At 33.2% G+C, this 20,182-nt stretch overlaps 1 protein-coding gene and 1 long non-coding RNA gene across 3 annotated transcripts; both read right to left on the bottom strand.

The window, feature by feature from the left end:
* Positions 1 to 11,466: 11,466 nt before the first annotated feature.
* On the bottom strand, positions 11,467 to 12,063 carry LOC128285550 (uncharacterized). The gene is made up of 2 exons (XR_008276007.1): positions 11,863 to 12,063; positions 11,467 to 11,721 (listed from the first exon to the last, which is right to left on the bottom strand). It is a non-coding gene; the product is annotated as an uncharacterized LOC128285550 (long non-coding RNA).
* Positions 12,064 to 13,200: 1,137 nt separating this feature from the next.
* LOC108479872 (aminopeptidase P1-like) lies at positions 13,201 to 18,743 on the bottom strand. 2 transcript variants are annotated; one of them, XM_017782701.2, is made up of 16 exons: positions 18,410 to 18,743; positions 18,260 to 18,323; positions 18,029 to 18,168; positions 17,647 to 17,931; positions 17,441 to 17,563; positions 17,040 to 17,303; positions 16,651 to 16,737; positions 16,403 to 16,467; positions 16,162 to 16,243; positions 15,713 to 15,847; positions 15,516 to 15,596; positions 14,908 to 14,962; positions 14,615 to 14,719; positions 14,446 to 14,517; positions 13,903 to 14,027; positions 13,201 to 13,515 (listed from the first exon to the last, which is right to left on the bottom strand). In XM_017782701.2, exons 1-16 carry the CDS (start codon positions 18,500 to 18,502, stop codon positions 13,354 to 13,356), a joined length of 1,938 nt encoding a protein of 645 aa, XP_017638190.2. In that variant the 5' UTR covers positions 18,503 to 18,743; the 3' UTR covers positions 13,201 to 13,353. The 2 variants fall into 2 exon arrangements, with proteins under 2 accessions (XP_017638190.2, XP_017638194.1); XM_017782705.2 differs by having other exon boundaries at positions 16,162 to 16,228.
* Positions 18,744 to 20,182: the final 1,439 nt, after the last annotated feature.

Below are 20,182 nucleotides of genomic sequence, written 5' to 3'. Positions count from 1 at the left end.
CCATGGGGTAGACCGTGTGTCACACACGGCCTAGACACACGCCCGTGCGCCTACCCATGTAGAAAATATAAGGCTATTTACCAAGCCCTATTGCCACCCTTACATATGTAGTTCCATACAAATACCAACCAATACCAAAACAAGCATAATTCCTATAACCAAATCAGAAACAATAGACATTCATTCAACCATGATAATGCATCTTTTATAAATTCAAAATGAATGTTAGCCATCATTCAAGGCTTAATACAAATTAAGGAATTTATCCCAAGCCAACACATTTGGCCAAATTAATAACAAAACAAAACACAAGTCTAGTTCCCTATACATGCCATATTCAAAAATATAAATCAAACTATACCGAATGCTTCGATTGATAGTGTGATCAATATCTCTGACTTTCGTTGATCCTTGAGTTGGATAAACGGCACTATAAGAAAAAGTAAAGGAGAAGGAGTAAGCATAAAGCTTAGTAAGTTGCATATAAATAATTATACAATAATACTTTTCCATTCATCAACAGGTATCGCAATACATAAGTGGGCATAAGCAAAACTTACTTATCAATATTCAATACACATCATATAGCATATACTGTCGCTCACAATTTTATACATACCAAATATGTAACATCTTAAAATAGGGCCTAGTCGGAATAGTGATTTCAGGACCAGAAATTTGACGTTGAAATATTTATTTTATGATTATTATGAGGTCTATAATATGAAAATATACATGTGTTAAAGTTTCATGAGGAAATTCTATGAGTAAGGTGTCCAATTGGTAAATAATGATCAAATTGAATAAACTGCAAAACTTGGATTCTAGAAGAAATTTGTATGAAATTGCTTTAGATTATTAATTAGAAGGTATTAAAGATAAATTTTTCCAATTTCTAAGTTTTTGGACAAAAATAAGCATGTATGGATAAAATTTTAAAGAAAGGGCTTAAGGGCATTTTGGTCATTTGGCTAATTAATGAAATAAAATGGGAAAATGAAGGAAAAATCAGCCATTCTTCTCCCTCATCCAGCCGAATTTCTAAGCCCTCCATAGCTAGGGTTTTCAACATTTTCAAGCTCAATAGTAAGTGCTCTCAAGCCCCGTTTTTAATGTTCTTCGTATTTTTAAAATCTCAGTAGCTTACTCTCTCCATTTCTACCCATATTTTGAGTTAGGGCTCATGTTTTTAAAGTGACCCCTGTGTGACATGTTTATTCTTTGATGTTTTATTGAGGAATATGAAAGTTGTATGTGTGTTAAACATATTTTTCTAGGTGATTTTCATGAAAAACCCCTAAAAGGACCTTTTTGCAAAAGATGTAAAATATGTGGTAAAAATGTGAAATAATGGAGAAATGTGGGCTTCCATAAGAGGAAAAAACAATCGGATAGGCTCGGGTAAGGTAGAAATTGCATGCATTTTATTATATGAGCCTAGGGACTAAATCATAAAAATGTGAAAGGTTAGGGGCAAAACGGTCATTTTTTCTAGAGGTGAAATTTAGGCTTAAAAATAATAATGTGAGGTATTGATGATTCATTTTTATTGTTATAAACCCCGAGGAGCAAATTTCAAAGGTCGATTGAGGAAAACGAAAGGTTTCGGAATAACTGAAACGCGAAACCAAGACAAATACCAGGTAAGTTTGAATAAATTTAAGTAAACTATTAATATGCATAATTACGTGTGTTATGAATGCATGATATTTAGTTATAATGATGGCATGAAAATCCATGAAATATGTCAATAATAATGATTTGATAATAAATGTCCCAGTTGAAGTAAAAAGGGAAATTCGATGGATAAACCATGACTTACATGACTTGAGATCCTGCATGTGTTGTAGAAAAGGATTTACCCCGGATGGGTAATCCGTTGATCTCAAATGTAGAAAGGATCTAGCCCGTACGGGTGTTCCTTAAGTGATCGAGCCTCCCGAAGAACATGTGTGCATTGTGGATTTAGCTCGGACGGGTAATCCGATTAGGGTCTGAATTTAGCCTGGACTGGTAATTCAGATCCGAGCTCATTGAGGGTGTTTGTCGCTATAAGGGATTTAGCCTGGACTGGTAATCCCGTCATCACCTTATGAGTTCACATTACGGGGGATTTAGCCTGGACTGGTAATCCCGCTGTAAGATATGAGGTTCGCGGGAGTGCATACATGAGATGATTGCTCTTATGACTTTACGGTAAATGGATAATCCATCGAGATTTTTTGAGTAACTCAACGGGATTAATATGTGATACAAAAATGAAAACATTGAATAATGAGCTCATCTTAGATAAGTTACATGGTGTGATATTATGTGACTAACTTGTTGATGGAGTGTATGTGATAGGGAAACAATTCCATACTTGTTGGTTTATTTGCCTAATATGGCTGCATGCTAAACAAATCAATAAGTTTATTTTCCAGTTATTCAGGCTTACTAAGCATGTAAATGCTTACCCATCTCTTTTCCTTGTCTCACAGAGCTCATGGACTCACGAAGATTAGAAGACGATTGGAGAGTCAACACACTATCATCTTGTCTAACTTTGGTATATAGATACTCTTATTTTGTTCAATGGCATGTATAGGGCTATTGTTAGCTTTTTAATATATGTCATTTGATTAGCCAATATGAAGGCTTGTAAGGTGCACATGTCCACATGCATATGGCCATAGGATTTGGTTCATTTTGTTATAAGGTGTGACCTACATAATTGTGCATATTTGTGTTCTAATGTTATTGAGATGAATGAACATGGCGTATCACAGGTGGATACACATGTAACATGACTGAGTCACATAGGATGACTAGATCATAATTGGCAATGATTTATAATAATGAGCCAATCTTGAATGTGTTATAAGGCATAGACACTCTTGATACAAGAGAAATAATCCTAGCATGTGTAAGACCAATGAAATGAGGTTTATATGCAATAAGGTTCATCGAGGTCATTTGAGAGTATAATTAGGCCTAGCTATACATTAGGAAACCTATAAGTGAGAACATATGTTAGAGGGTGACTAAAGGCTTGGAAAATAGCCTAACATGGTCCATACGGGTTGACACACGGGCGTGTGTCTAGACCATGTGTAACACACGGACCACCCCATAGGCATGTGGCATAACTATGTGTCCCCTGCACCTAAAATTTTAAGTCACAATACAAGGTAGTAAACACGCGGGTAGAGACACGGCCGTGTGTCTCAACCGTGTGGAGGACACAGCCTAACACACGGACGTGTGTCTTGGCCGTGTGCCCCTAAATGCATGCTGACGTCATAAATAGAATGCTCGAGTTTTTTGACACGGGCGACCACACGGGTATGTCAAGGCCGTGTGAAGGACAAGGGTGTATGTTTGGCCATGTGAAAACCCCTGTAGGTTTGAAGTAGAAAATAAATTCAATTAATTCCACACGGGTAGGGGACACAGGCGTGTGCAATGTCTCTACACGAGCGTGTGCAATGTCTCTACACGGGCGTGTGAAACATTAACTCAGAATTTTTCTTAAATTTTTATTAGATCCTCGGTTTAGTCCTGGATCAATTTCAATGTACGTTTAAGCCTCATAGGCTCATAATAGAGACACCAAGATGCTATTGGATTGGTTTCAAATTGGAACAAAATTTTATAACCCGTATTTCTCGAAAATGTTCAAGTACATGCCTGGTAACGCCTCGTACATGGTCCCAGTCTCAGGTACGGGTAAGGGATGTTACAAAATAGGTACCTGTATCACTCACAACACGGTTATACTTTCCTCATTAACTAGAAATCAAAACTTTCACCGTTGAACTATTTAGAATGCTTTCGGATATTCCATAGCCTCAAACGTGGAGTAAGGTGCTGATGCCCTGTCCTAGACACGGTCTTACATTGGCTCATATTTCAAGTCGATGCCATGTCCCCAACATGGTCTTACACTGACTATCATCTCGTAGCCGATGCATGTCCCAGACATGTCTTACACTGGCTTACGTCTCGAGGCCGATACATGTCCGAGACATGTCTTACACTAGCCCTCATCTCAATGCCGATGCCATGTCCCAGACATGGTCTTACACTGGCTCTCATAATGTGGCCGATGCATGTCCCAGACATGTCTTACACTAGCTCACACAAGTGACCCAAACGTCATGGCATGAATATCTGATTTATTTTCTACGGTTCAATCAAGAATTCTACTATCTCTATTCTCATCACATTTTCTCATTTATCATTAAACATTTTCAATTTCACAATCAAGCAATTTATGCTGTAATAACTCAAATACATATAATTAACAATGTAGTTGTATTATTTACATACAACTTACCTCGGATTACAAAATGTGGCGACTAGTTGATTTAATCGATTTGCTTGGCTTTCTCTCAGTCTAGGTTCGAATTCGGTATTTCTTAATCTATAATAGCAAAATACACTTATTTAATCACTAAATAAAATTAGGAAATCAAAAATTCACTTCTTTGGTAAAATAACCATTTTGTCCCTAAACCTTGACAAAATGACCATTTTACCCTTAGGCTCAAAAATCAATTTTTATCGAATTTCTTTATTTCTCAAGACTAGCTGAACCTCTTTGACTTTCATAGAAACTCAAAATTCCCACTATTTCATTCATTTATTATCTATTTTACAACTTATGGACATTAGTCCTATTAGGTGTTTTCATGCTAACACATTTCACAAAAGTTGTTTATAAGACACCCAAGACTCATTTTCTTCCATAAAATTTTAGAAAACACCCTAAATACTCTCATTTTCAAACCCTAAACTCTTAATCATTTTTCAAAATAGTACCCTTATTTGAAAGCTCATGCTTCAAGGGTCTCAAAAGTACAAAAATATTTCAGAAAAGCCATTAGGATCACATACTTGTGAAGGCTTAAAGTTGCTGAAATTTCAAGCTCTTAAAAGCCCATTCTTTGCTAAAAATTTAGGTGGAGGAAAAAGATGAAAAGGGATGATATCATCCTTCTTTTATCTATTTCTATTTTAGTCAAAATAAGTCACCTAACCCACCAAATTTTAAAATTTTGTCTCCTCTTTGACTCTATAGCAGGCTATGCTCCTTTAAAAGGGTCTAGTTGCCCTTTAAGATCCCCCAATTTTGATTCTCTAATAAAATAACACCTTTAGTTATCAAATTAGGACTTTTGCACTTTATGCAATTTAGTCATTTTTCGCAATTGGGCTCACAAACGTTAAAATTAGCTCACCAAATTTTTCATGCACTATTATAAATATGCTATGACTCTATTTTAATAATAAAATAATTTCTCTAACTTCTGATTTGTGGTCTCGAGACCACTATTCTAACTAGCCCCAAAATCCAGCTGTTACATCATGCACCACAAATGAGTGGCATGTTATGACTAGTTGTCCTCTTTGAAGACATAATTTATTAATGTATCACATGATAATACCTACCACAAGGTTCGGTCTAACTATCATATGATCATAAGAAAATTATGCTACTTTTAGAAAGTCTTTTTAGTGAAATGCACATGAAAATGTCTACCTTGAGGTAAGTTTATTTCATGCCATCATAAGAGACCATTGATGGAGGTCATAGGCCTAGTTTAAGGATCTTCTCCCACTCAATATTTTAAAAAACATGCAAGGTTTTAAATTTCTTATTTTAATCATGTATGATCAATATGCATGACAAGTACATGTGGCATTCTTTCCTAAACTATATGGTATGCTTATCTCATGTATGCATGACATGTTGTGGCAATTTTATAATATTCACATTCAATTATTCACAAGAGTCAATCAAATAATTTTGATTCTCCATAGTTTTTCTTTTAAAGGAAAAACTGAAAAAAGTGAATGTGAACCATGAACCAAGTAGGATCCTAGGAAAGGGAGGTAAGTCGTATTTGGTCACTTAAAAACCAAGCATTTCCTTGCCAAATTCAATCCTAGATATGCACCTTCTCCGTAACACACTTCTCACAGTAATTGAATAACTTAAAGAAGTGAATGAAATAATATAACACATGTATTTTCTTATTACCACACTTCTTATATTTAATAAATCAACTATAGATCATCTCATACATATATATCACAAATTATAAATAATTATTAAACAGATATATAAAGAGATTGGTAATAAAATAAAATTGTCAGCCAATGTTTCCATAGTTCTATTTCTAAAAAATAAATGAAAAACAAAAATTACATAGGTTTTCATCACAAGGCATTCTTTGTGTCTTCCACCGCCATCGCTCCATCTTCTCCTTGTCATGGACTCCTTTTTGGAAAAACTACTTTTATGTCCTATGTCCGTTTTTGGCTCACAAGAATTTTAAAAATGAAAAATAATCCTACGTGGAGATGATAGTACATGGTCAATTTCCTAAGAACCACAATCTTGGCAAAGAAAACTTATATAATATATATAATATTGCATTCATTCACATACATTCTCTTAAACATGCAAATAATTACAAGAATGTCACATTTTATCAAATATTAGTCAAACAAGATGAAGAGAGATTTGGTCTCGTTTTACACCATAAACATGGCACAACCTAAATCTAATACTAATTGTTGGAAAACAAACCGCTTTGAAAATGATTTTCTTAATGTTTATAACAATAAAACTTAATCGAATTTGTACCTGTGTTTTTGGATAAGCGGATCCTTAATGTTTTTTTACTTTCAATCAAACGATCTTCTCTGCTATTCTCATACCACGAACTGTTTCGAGTGTGGACTCAAATCAATTGAATCAAAACATAGAACTAGAAAAAGCTTTCCTTTTGGGATGAAAATTTTTTTTTCTCTTCTTTAATAGAAACTGGTAATATTGTTATTCTAAAAAATATGTTTATAAGTTAAGAATAATTTATCTCTATTTTTCGGCAGAATAACAATATCTCAAAAGTTTTCTAAATAGCTCTACTAGTGTCATCTATTTATAAGAAGAGAAGATAGAACACTTGTAGAGTTATAAAAGTTTATTTTCACTATAAAAAAAATCCTAGTTTATTTAGGATATAAGGGGCGGCAACCCTAGTTAATGATACTAGGGTTTTGTCGTCCCACCTCCTTATATGAGGGGTTTTGGACCTCTCTCACATAGGGCCAATTACGAGTACTTTCTGGGTCTTTTTGATCTAGTACTCTGTAAAATGATCCATCCCGATTTAGTTTTTCTATTTCCTAAAATAAAATTTTAATATCTACATATTAAATCATTTTCTCACCCCAATTTTACACTTGGTAAAATTTCGAAAAAATTTGTTCAATATGTCACAACTCAACATGTTTAATATGACCGAAAGGTTTATTTTTATTTTCATTTTAATTTCCATTTTGGGAAACCTACATTCATTTCCACATGGTTCCATTCCTCCATTTTGGAGAAAACCATAACCATTCCTGAATGTTTCCCATTTCCCTTTTTTTTTATTCATTTCGTTCATTTCTATTCAAACACACAATTCATTTTTGGTTTTCAACGAGCTAGCGGAGGGACCGATTGGACATATATAGTTGAAGCTCAAATGATTTATAATTAATTTTTGGCTTTTCACCTATTAATGATAAATTCATTTAATCATGAAGTCATTACACTATAGTATCGTGACTGAGCTCTCCCCAACGACATACAATTATGAAAGCAACTACTTAGTGCTTGTCTAATGACTTTGATCTCTTTGGGATAATATTCATTCTCCCAATATGATCTTATTTTATCTCATGGTAACAATTACATATTTCTTCATGAAAAGTCAATCACTATTAAATAGTGATCAAGTTATCCATCACAAAGACGGACGACCCGTGGCAATGTTCACTTTTCATCAAGCATGTAATGCCAATGAGAGGATATCATTTACCCATATTTTGGGCTATGAATTCCACTGTTGTGTATGATGCTACATACTACAGAAGTCATACACCCAACGCACCAACTTTCGGTTCCTTATCTATTTGAACTCATGCTTTTACTTACATGAAAGTGTATGAGTCACGATACATAATCTGCTATCCGTTCAGAATTTAAGTATGCTACACTATGAACGTCACAAGTGAATAAATTCACAAACAGATTCAGGATCTATTCTGCTTGGGTTATATCTGATGTACTGCCAGTCTAGTCAGTTACATCTATGTTTCTATCTTCTGGGAGTCATTCGCTCCAATGCCTAAGACAAGGCATCTCCCCAATTGGACTTGATAGATGACATATTATTTTTTCAATCGATTTACTCATTTCTGATTAGACTAAGGACATGTTTAGGTTCATCTACTAATACAAGTTGTCTTTCCATACTATGATCTTACCACATAATACCACTTAGTATTAGTTAAACATTAGACAACCAATGAGCAACATTTGCTTCCATTTTACTTTGAGTGCAAAAACCATGTGAGGACAATATACAAAGTATCAATGTAATTCATGAATAATTTTATTAATCAAACTGTTCGAAAAAGTTACAAGTGTGCTTAGACGAAAATACTACACTTAGGGCACTAGATCCAACAGTTCACGAATAAGCAATACTAATTTTAAGTTCATTCCCACCTAAATGCCTTCCTAGGGTTGTCAAGCCTAGGATTTTAAGTTCCTCCTATCCCAACCAGCTGATCCGCTAAGAAACCCTAAATAGAAGTTAATCACTCACACATCTACTAGTTAATCTCCCATAAGAGGATTAGTTCCCTAAGGATCTAATAAACATCATAAACTTGATTGAAATGATGAACATAAATAATAGATCAAGAATAGAGTTTAAGAATAATCTTGATATATATTGATAATTGTGCAAACAGCAATCCATAGAGAGTTGATGAATCCACAAATCGAGTTCCACAACGAATAAAAACTAAAATAGAATCACAATTGAAAATAAACCTAAGTACAAAATAAACTAGAGAGAACTAAAAAATAAAACTAAATGAATTCTAAACTAAAAGTTGAATAAAAACGTTTATAAAGTGTTTAGAGCTATCTATTTATAGGCTTAGGGTTAGTCATCATTAAAGTTTGTTGCGCGGGCCAAAATGCCCTTAGCTCATTAATTGCTCTCGTCAAGGCGGTGTCATGACACTAATAGCAATTTATGAGCTGAGGCTTGATTACAGAGTTGTGTCGCGACACTGAAGGTAGTTTGCTCCTTTTGAATGCTCTGCTCACTATGTTGTGACATTGACACTACATGTTGCAACATTATAGTCAATCTCTTGTTCTTATGCCTCTGAATGATGTCCTACACACTCACCAAATACATTAGCCTTCCTTTAGGCCTGTTTCGGCCCCTAAGGTCATATAAATGGCTCAAATTACACTTCTTATTATTTATGAACTAAAAGTGAAAGTTAAGTAAAAACATAACTAAACTGCTTTTATACGAGCTCTTTAAGTACGAAAAATAGTTTAATCTGCTACAACGAATTGCGGCAAATCAAGAACATATTTTAAATAAATTTGATAATAATAAATAAATAGTACCAATTAAAATAAATACTAAAAATCATGAAGTTATTGAAAAATTAATATTAATGGAGTTGAATACGTAATTTTATAAAAAAAACATTATTTTACATGTACTTAAACTATAATATGTATTAGGCATTTCAATATAATTATCAAATATGTATCCACATTCATATAATGTATCATTTGTCTGAGGCATTTCAAATTTACAATTTAAAATAAAAATATTAGATAAAATTATCATAAAAATTAGTATTAATGGAGCTGAATATATAATTTTATAAAAACTTTACATGTATTTAAACTATAATATGTATAGGCATTTTAATATAATTATTAAATATGTATCTATGTTTTTATAATATATCATTTGTCCTAAATATTTCAAATTCAATTCTTAACACTAATTAATTTTTATTAAATTCATTAGTAAGACATTTTGAAATTTAAAATAAAATAAATAAATACTTGATAGCCATGCAAGAAAAAATGACGTCGTGATGGACTTAAATTTAACAAAAAATTTATTGATGTTAACAATTTTAAAATTTTCGTCAACATTTTAATCAAAATAAAATATTTAAACTAACTAACAACGTTATAAAAATTAAAGTATCATAATATATAAATAAAATAAAATATAAAAACTAAATGTCTAATATAAAAGTTTATGCTTGATATATAAGTTGCTTTAGAAATAATAAAAGGCTGGGCAGGCATTACATTTCTTTTATATATAGCAGTATAAATTTTATATTTTATTTTATTTTAAAGAGAAATGAGTGGCATATAAATTAACATTTATATTTAATTCAGTTAAAAATTATTTTATTAATTATTTCTTATTTTTTGAAATATGTATTTAAAGGTACCGGAATATGCAACTTAACCATCAATTTATTATTTGATTCCGAACTACTTATGAATAAAATAAAATAGAAAATGTTATTTATATTATTTGTAAATAATATATGTTCTTATATACCCGCAAGAAAATATATTTTATTAATTATTACAAAACAATCTTTATTTTATTTTTATTTTTGTTTAAATAGATTTATATTAGTATGATTTTGCAACTTTTAATCGTTTTAGTTTTGTCACATTTTACAAATATATATATATATATATATATATATCTTGTTTTTGAGGAAGAAGAACGGAAGATTTATCAAGGAACATATTTTGACTTAATCCTACTATGTCTGTATACATACATACATATAACCTTTAGTATTTATTTATCAAGTATGTTTGATGACTTTATTCAAGACTTGAAAGCAATCCCAACTTTGAATAAATAGTATATAAGAGTTATAGATTTTTTGAAAAAGTATTTATAAAAAGACTTAACTTTACAAAATAAAGTCTAAAATCCTTCCTCAAACAATTTTGTCAAATAAAATCCTAAAACCTAAATTTAGTATAAAAAAATTAAAAACAAAACCAAATTAAATTAAATTATCACGGAAATTTCAAAAAAAAAAAATCCGGAGAACCAAGCTAACTCAATCATGTATTCAGAGAAAAATTAAAAAGGGAAGTTCTACATCTAAACTTTCATACCAAAACATGTCAATGATACAACACACCCAAAAATCCTACAAGAAATTATATTTCCACCTTAGACAACACTCAATTATTATCTTTTTCTTTTTTTTTTCTCAACTGTCGATTTTTTAATTTGATCATCCGACTATTTTTTATTTTCTTTTTTAATCATCTAATTATCATTTTTTTATTTAGCCACTCAACTAATTGACACGAAAGTTAAAAATCGATAAAATAATAAATTTAATCTTTAATTTTTATATGTTATATCAATTTAGTCATAATTTTTTTTAAAAAATATTAATCCTCACTATTTCTCTTCCACTTCCCCCATTGCCTCTACCTTTCTCCAAAAAAATCTTCCCTTTTTCTTTGTTGTATCTCAATCAAAGCTGGTTGAGAAGACAAGTATGGCCTTTGGTTATTTTCCTCACAGAACATGGGCATTTCAGTTATCAAATCTTTTTTGATAAAAACTATTTCATGTAATAAAATACTTGGCTTACAGCATTCCATAATTTTTAAATAATGCGGCATTGGCATTTTAGTTTTGACGAACAATTTCTGCCCTAACTCCGCATTTATATGCCGTACCAGAAAAACAAAATGGCGCAAAGATTGCTTGGTTTCTTGAGCTTTTTCTCCAAAAAAATGCAGGTGCAGCGACGCTCTCAAACTGGAAAATACAACAATTATCCAATGTAGATCTATCAAAACAAAATTTAGTACAGAAATGTTAGAAAACAAATTTAAGGATTTATGAAACTCCATTAGGCCTGCTGTACAATAATCTAGATAAACCTGAATTGTTTATTTAAATTATACAAATTATATTTACATAAACTCACAGTTGGAACCCCAAATACCAAGTCTAGAAAAAAAACAGCAAGGTGCAATGGCGCAACTCCAAGCAGATGTGTAATGACCATCTGTTCCAACCATGATGACATCCACCAAAAGCCAGGAGTTAATAATGGTAACATTTCTATATTCCAATAGATCATCTTTCAGTCAGTGGAAGAAAATGTGAAAAATAATCTATCTGTAAATTCATTACTTTTGAGAAAAAAGGATTTTTTTTTTTTTTTTTTAGAAAAGTAGAGATGAAGGCAACGATGGTAGTAGCAGTGGAAGAAGCAGAAGAGGGAGTTAAATTGAAACTACTTGTAAATTTTAAGTTAATTTTTTAACATTATGACTAAATTGGTATAATATGTAGACATTAAGACTTAATTTGCTATTTTATTGATATTTTAACCAGGGCAAAACCAAAAAAAAATTAAGGAAAGTTAAAATTAAATTATAAATTTTACAATAGTAAAAATAAAATTTTACCATTTTAATAGTTTATATCTTTATAATTTTAAAGGATTAAATCAAATTTATATCATCTTTAAGGGAGCCAATGTGCAAATTTACCTTTACTAATTTAATATTTTTAAAAAGCCTACACAAAATTACCCTTCCAGCTCCTAGTTACAGCTCCTAGTTACACCCTTGATTTTAACTATCATATCAACCCTAGAGATAAAAAAAAAGCAATATGGATAACCAAATTTAAAAAATTAATAATTGAGAAACCAAAAAGGAAAAGAGGCAATAGCTGTTTGACCAAATTAAAAAATTAATAGGTGACTAAAAAAGTAAAGGGTAGTAGTTGACTGACCTATATTTAATTCTGTTTGTGCACAGTGCATAGATGTTCTTTTGAACAAACGTTTAACATGGTTTCGATCAAACAAAAAACAACTAACGTTTAACATGTTAATTGATAACTTTCCCATTAAATCTATTAAGAGTTGCTTTAAAATTTCAGATTAAAATTCCGTTTAATTGATTTTTAAGGAAAACTTTGCGAACTATTGAGGAATTAATTAAAAACTTAGGTGTGGTGGAACCCTCTCGGCCAAGCCCGCTATGGTTAATTTGGGGAGGTTCATCCACCAGTTGCTGTTTTCAAGACGAGCAACCCCAAACCACTTAGCTGACAGCTTCTTGAATAGCACCACTGGAAGGACTAGCGGTTCCCTCCAGCTGAAGTCTTCATCCCTTCATCTACGGCCATGAAATTCAAAGTCAATGGTGTCCCAATGACATCATGTGGCCACCATATGCCCAACAAAAGATGAATGCTACAATGGTAGCCGAGTGAGGACGTTATTGGGAGAAGTGAAATAAAGAGGAACTTACAAGGAAGACAACCATTAATTACTCCATATCACATGTAAATGTGCAAAATAAATATCATTTATAGAACAAATCTCATATATTTATTCTTAATATAGAATAAAAGCATAAAAACGATGCAAGAATTTCCATAAGCTTCTTGAATAGACACATCATGCACTTACAGGTTCAGTAGCTTTTTTCAGCCATTCCATCTCATTCGTATCCAAGTAAGGTCCAAGAATTTCCCGACATTTCAAATGGTACCTATTTAACCACTGTATTTCCTCCGGTGTCAAGATGCTTAAGTCTATCAATTTTATTTGATACGGTGCCTGAAAATAAGATAAGCCATTAATTAATAAAGTTGAAAATTCAGTTGTCTCTGTAAAAAATAGAGTATACAAATTAAACCATTCAAGTATGACCAAAAAACAACCCCCACATCCAACATGCTATAATACGGAAATAAGGAGATGTTCCAAAGGATGATAATTCTAAGAATACTTGAAATAGAGTATCAATGGAGAGATTAATAGCATATCTCCCGGTAGCTTATCAAACAAGTTAATCAGGCCCTGCACTAATTGTATAGAATTGTAATCCACGAGTATGTGAGACCCGAAAAATCTAAAGCATGGATGCACATGAAGACAAACGCATGCAACATGGTTGATACGAGGAAGAGAAAGATGAATAATTTCACATAATGACAAACTTACCCATGTGATATGCTCAAATGATAAATATCCCTTGTCACCGAAGTTGAATTCGGTATCAGCCTCCTTGATTACGAGTACATTCTCCAATCTTATACCAAAGTTGCCATCTTCATAATATCCAGGCTCTGGGAAAAGGAATTTCCGAATACGATTGGTTATTACTTCCGCTATACAGTAATACATACTACTTTTCAGAAGACATATGCTAGGTAACATTTTAACGTTGAGAAAATAGAATTCTTAAATTACTTGAAGCTTTCTAATCATGGTAACATATGCACAAAACAGGACCCGCAAAAGAAGGGCCAAGGCTGCCAGGGCAAAAGACTCAAGCCAAGAATGACAGCCAGGCAGGGATTAAATGCTTAGAAAATGTACGCATGAAAAGCTTGAAGTAAACCAGGCGTTAAAGCATTAAGTAGGGAAAAAAAAACCTGAAGTGAAGGGTTTAGTCAGTATAAGACAAGATAAAAGTCCTTTGTCAAGTAGAATGAAAATTTTGAAAACAGTTAAGGGAGTTAAGATAGGATAAACAATACTAACCATCTGTTACTGTCATGGAAACTTGAAGTGGCACATTACGAGCCTGTGGTCTGAAACTAATTTGATGCGGCCCTGTTCCAAGTAGTTCAACAAGGAAAAACCAAAGTTAAGTGAAAAGTTCCATTAATGGAACCCTAACTTCACCAAGCAATTGTAGTTCATTGCTAACCTTCATGAACATTTAGGTAAGACCCAATTCCATGACCAGTACCATGTCGATAATCAAGACCATACCTCCACAAAGGAATTCGAGCCAGAATATCAAGAGAATAACCTAAAAAAGCAACAAATTAATTGAACTAATATATACATGTGAGAGCATGTGTATATATATATATAAAAGTATATGCACACATATTAGTTAGATATTGGAGTCAAAACAAAATCTACTTGACTTCAAAAAGAAATGCCTAAAATTAATATGGAAAAACTGAACGGAAAAATAGAGATAAGTTTTAATACCATTTGTTCCATTAGGAAATCGAGCATTGCCCAAAGCAATATGGCCCTTTAGAACCTGCAGGGAATCAACCAATTTCTTAGAGGCATAAGTTCAGGAAGAATAGGAAATGAATCTAAGAAGAAAAGTGGGATCCAAGGATCTCAACCTATCTTTGCAGTATCAAAAAGAAAAAACCAATCTGAGTCATAAATTTTGACTTCTAATATGTTGAACAGCCTTCAACTGCCTTAATGTGAACATAAGTTTGGTTATGTCTAAAAATCACAATTGCTGACTCATTGGACTTTATCATTACAAACAACAGATGCTGTTCTATTCTTACAAAAATATTAATTCCAAGCTTAATATGTATTGTCAAATATAGGTAAGACATCCAATTCACTATACGGCTCCTATCAAGCATCACAATAATGTGACACATCATTTCCCAAGCAAAGTAAACAAAAATCTGAGAGATGGATACGCAGCTTGTTATCAAATCCACCAGGGGCTTTGGAAATATAAGCACTTCAGAATTTAAATTTGCATATGGTGTGACCAAAAGGAAGGTGAAAATAGGTAACTAATAATGTAATATCCAGGAGAGAATTCAACAGAAGCCACTTACTGAGGTATAGCAAGCCTTCTCGTGTGCTGAAGGCTTTCCAAAATGAACTGTCCGAGTTATATCAGTTGTTCCATCTAGATACTTTATCAGTTAAGGATTAAGAATCAGAACTCAGAATCTAGAATAAAAAAATATCGGCATTGTACTTATAGTTTTGATTAATGGATATAAGCTAAAAATAGGACTAGATGACAAACCTGCGCTCCTGAATCAAAAAGATAAATGCTATTTGGATCAAGCTCAGCACATGTTTTGGCCTGAGGTGAGTAATGGATGATGGCCGCATTTGGACCAACCGAAGAAATAGTGGGGAAACTTAGGCCTCTAAAGTGCTTCAATTAGTAACATAGAAAAAAATGTTAGATTAACAAATACAAATGCAAGCACGATACTTTTAGCAACTGAAGATGCTCATTACATGCTAGATGCTTATGAGTTGAGACTAAATTCTTAGTTTCAAACACTACGATGCCCAAGTTTACAAAAACAAGGTAATTGCTGGTTGGTGGACACAAACAACAAAACTTACCACTACTAAAACAAGAATTTCTCACTTGAAGGTTATTACTGATATAGTTATATCCAGAATGAGATTTTGACTAAGTTTCTTATCAACACAAGAAAACTTCCTCAAAAGTATTGTTACCTCTTTTGATGCACGAAACCCCTCCAATTTATCACTAACAGACACCTCTGTCAGTTTCATAGTCTCCCTGCATGGTGCATTCCTTCCATTAGCATGAAAAATCAAAGCATCAGTCAGTCCACCTCCAGCTCAGAAATTTTTCTTAAGAGAGGGGGCAGCCTGTTTGGTTTAAGGATAAAAAACAGCAACTGAACAGGGGTGACATATAGGTAACATATCAACTTGAAATTCTATAACTTACGGTATCTTTTTGCTTGTTACCTCCCCTTCCAAGAAGTAACCTGAAGCCCCATAAATCTCTTGCATCTGTGCAATTGAGATAGCAATAGCATCATTTCAGTCTATAATCCAGTTGCATATATTCAGAAATATCTTTATTTTGAAATAATAACCAAATCAAACCAAATAAGTTAGAAGCTTCATGAATTAGAGTGAATACTTATCAATTTCCAAGAGAGAAAATAATATTCAAAGGTCACTATCCTATACCTGCTTATCCAACCAGACTAGATACTGCACAACAGCTGCACCATCCCGGATATGCGCATTTTTCAATCCATCCAGCTCAACTGGATTCTGGAAATGCAAAAGTGTTGATATAGATAAATTAATTTAAGATGAGACACGAGCAAATAGAACCTCTCTTTAAATATTAAAGATCCTTTCAGGTTCTTTTTAAATAGGTAATGACTTTTTTTCTTTGGGAAGCAGCATGAGTTTATTCTTCTGGATCAATGCATGCAGATTTACAAGTAAACATAAAAAACCTAAGGTGTTCTAACTTCTAATATTTTCACAATATTAGAAGAGACTTCATATAAATATATTCTATGCAATTCTAAAGAAAGATTCAACCAGAAAGTAAGTAATTCGACAACCTTTAAGGCTTTTGCGAGGGCCAAAGGTGACTGCTGCAGAAGCAACTTATTAGCATCTAGTCTCGAAAACAAAGCATAGCAGCATGAAGCAGGATCAACCCATATAAGATCATTATCACAAGTATCATTTTGACAAACACCATTTTGACCAGAATTCACTCCCGTGGCCTGGTCAAGCTGATTAGATGCTAACATCGCAGCATCAGAACTCACTGCACCATACTGCCGAACTTCAATTCCATTCGCTTGCAAGGAAGAGCTCACCTGTATTAACATACATGTGATCAATAAACCTAAACCATCTAGCCCAGAAAGTTATACCTTGATTTAAATGATCTAATACAGTAAAGGCGAAAAAAATGAAAACTTCAACAACCAAGTATATATACTCAAAATCCGACCTTAGAAGAAACCTTCCTTTTGTCCAAATAAAGGAAAGCCGAATTCAATGTTACGATAGCAAATGCATGAACAACAGGAGAGTAAGATACATCGCTCCCACGGATATTATACAACCACGCAACCTGTAAAGCAGCCATTTAAACTAAAAAAGAAAAGAAAAACCTCAACAAATTCCATTAGAATCAACAATTTGAAAAGCCCACACCTCATCTAAAGTTGTGATGATAATCCCACGAGCCTTTTCACTGGAGAGCTTTTCCCTCAAAGCTTTCAACTTTTCAGCGACAGAACGACCGGCAAATTCCAAGGGATGATCAACAGCTGGATTAATTTCAGCTGGTGGCCGATTTTTCCAAATCTCATCAATCAAATTTGTTGAGGTTTGAACTAATTTCTGATTCTTTTTCGCAAAAGCTCGTTCCCATCTTTGAGCCGTGTCTACCGACACACACCAAGGATCAATCCCAATAGCTGCCTCCTTTTGCAAATTCTAAATCATTCATTCATTAAAAACATATATATATTAATAAAGTATCAAATGTGGAAGCAAAAGATCGAATACTTGTGAAGCAAAATGGTAAATTTACATCAGACATCCAGGCATCAACGGGAGGATCTTCTCCGATACGCATTAGTTTCCACTGATCACTAAGCTGCTGCGTTGCTTGCAAGAAATATCGGCCGTCGGTCCATAGCCTTGCTTCATTTTTTGTTATAAGTGCCAATCCTGAGATAATTTTTACCAAATCAATAAAAATTATATAAGAAGAAGAACAACTAAAACAATAATTATAATAAGAGAAAGTCGAAATAGAGACCTGCACTTCCGGTGAATCCAGAAACAAACTCGCGCCTTTTGTCACGAGCAGAAACATATTCGCTCTACAAAAAAACGATTCAAAAATTAAACAAACAATAATTTGACATGGAATTGATAAAAATGAATTTTTTTTTCATATAAATTAAACCTGATGATAATCTTCAGAAGGGACAAGTAAGGCATCGAGAGGAGGAGATTGAGAGGCCATTAAAGACCTCAAAGAAGCAAGTATATCCGCCATGAAAGAAAGTTCAAAAATGCTTTGGGAAAGAGTTTCTCCTTCGGATAATTAGATAGATAGAGGGAGGAATTGCCAAGTTATTAAAAGGATTAAAGAGTTGAAGTTCCGCAGGACACCGTAAGTAGAGCCGAGGAAGGAAAGTCTCGATCTTAAGTGAAAAAACCTCCGTTTTTTCCTTTATGTTTTGAAATTCCAGAGTTGACCTGCTCTTTTCTGTGACCTGTCCTTCTATAAAAGTAATTTCATTGGTTAATTTAACTAAATATGTTTTTTTAAAAAAACAATTGAGAAACTATGGTGATTTTTTAAAAATTACCTATTTACATTGTTTTTGGAGAGAGTAAAGACAAGTTAAAATTTCACTGCCACATTAGTGAAAATGTACACTGGTGAACATGTTTTCATTTTGATTTTTTTTTTTTTTTTTGCGATTGGAAATTAAAAGTTTGTAAATTTATTTTTGTCTGTGTTTGAGATAGACATGGTTATAATTTTAAAAAATGTTTGAATTTATGATAGTGTTGTGGAGCTAGGTGACCTACAAATTTCATATGTTATGTAAGTATGAAACCATCACCTGGAAAGTCGGATCATGTTGCAACTCAAGGTCCCAGTTTACGGTGATTATACGATCTCTGGCTAAAGTGTAACTAGGGCTTCAAGTTTGCAAAGGTTATGTTGTCAAATAATGGAGCATAAATAAGATTTCAGTTGGCAGTGGTTATGCGGGCATGACAACGAGTTTTTTTAATCAGAAGATGATACTTCATAAAACTTAAATATAATTACGAGGAAGAAAAAAGTAATGGCGTTTCAATATAATTAAATAATGTGTCTTATCCATTACAAACGAAGGCGGTAAACCCGTTATTATAACATGTGACAGCATTGAGGTGTAGCAGATTATACTAAAAGGTCACCGCCTTCGATAAAGATAGACAACATGAATTATTTGATTATATTGGAAAGCCCCTCGCGTTTTCCTTCCTCGTACTTATGCTTGAGTTTTATGAAGCATGCTCTTATGATGAGGAGAAACTCGTTGGCATGCCCGTATTAGCACCGTCAACTACGACCCTAATTATGCTTCATCCTTTAACAACATAACCATTGTAAACTTGAAACCTTAGTTACACTTCAACCCGAGACTGTATAATCACCATCATCTTGGACCTCAAGTTGCAAAGCAATCACGGCTTCTCATGTGATGGCTCTATACTCACACAACAGGTGAAATTTGTAGGTTATTGAGCTCCATAACATCACTGTGAACCCAAACATAACTTAAAACTATGACTATATCTCCATCAAAATGAGAGAAATAAATTTTTAAACCCAAAAATCTCAACACGCAAGAAAAAGAAAAAAAACAATTTAGAGGAGACTAAGATGTAGGTGAGTAGCGAATGAAGAATGAGCATTTATATAGGGAATGAGGTGGGGTATAAAGGGAAAAAGTTTTATCCCAGGAATCCCAAGTTCCAAGGCTTAGAAGCAATCAAGTTGGCTTGGTTGAAATGGCCAAAAGAAAAATGCATCTTACAAGAAGCGTTTTCACTACCATGTTAGATAAAAACACCCCTATAGGGAGCGTTTTCTTTTTGGCCATTTCAACCAAGCCAACTTGATTGCTTCTAAGCTTTGTAACCCCGGATTATCGGGATAATCTTGATTAGGGAA

This window comes from Gossypium arboreum, chromosome 12, assembly GCF_025698485.1.
Source record: "Gossypium arboreum isolate Shixiya-1 chromosome 12, ASM2569848v2, whole genome shotgun sequence".
Lineage (NCBI taxonomy): Eukaryota > Viridiplantae > Streptophyta > Magnoliopsida > Malvales > Malvaceae > Gossypium > Gossypium arboreum.
The sequence above is the reverse complement of the archived record's forward strand: the minus strand, read 5'-3'. Positions and strand labels throughout refer to the sequence as shown.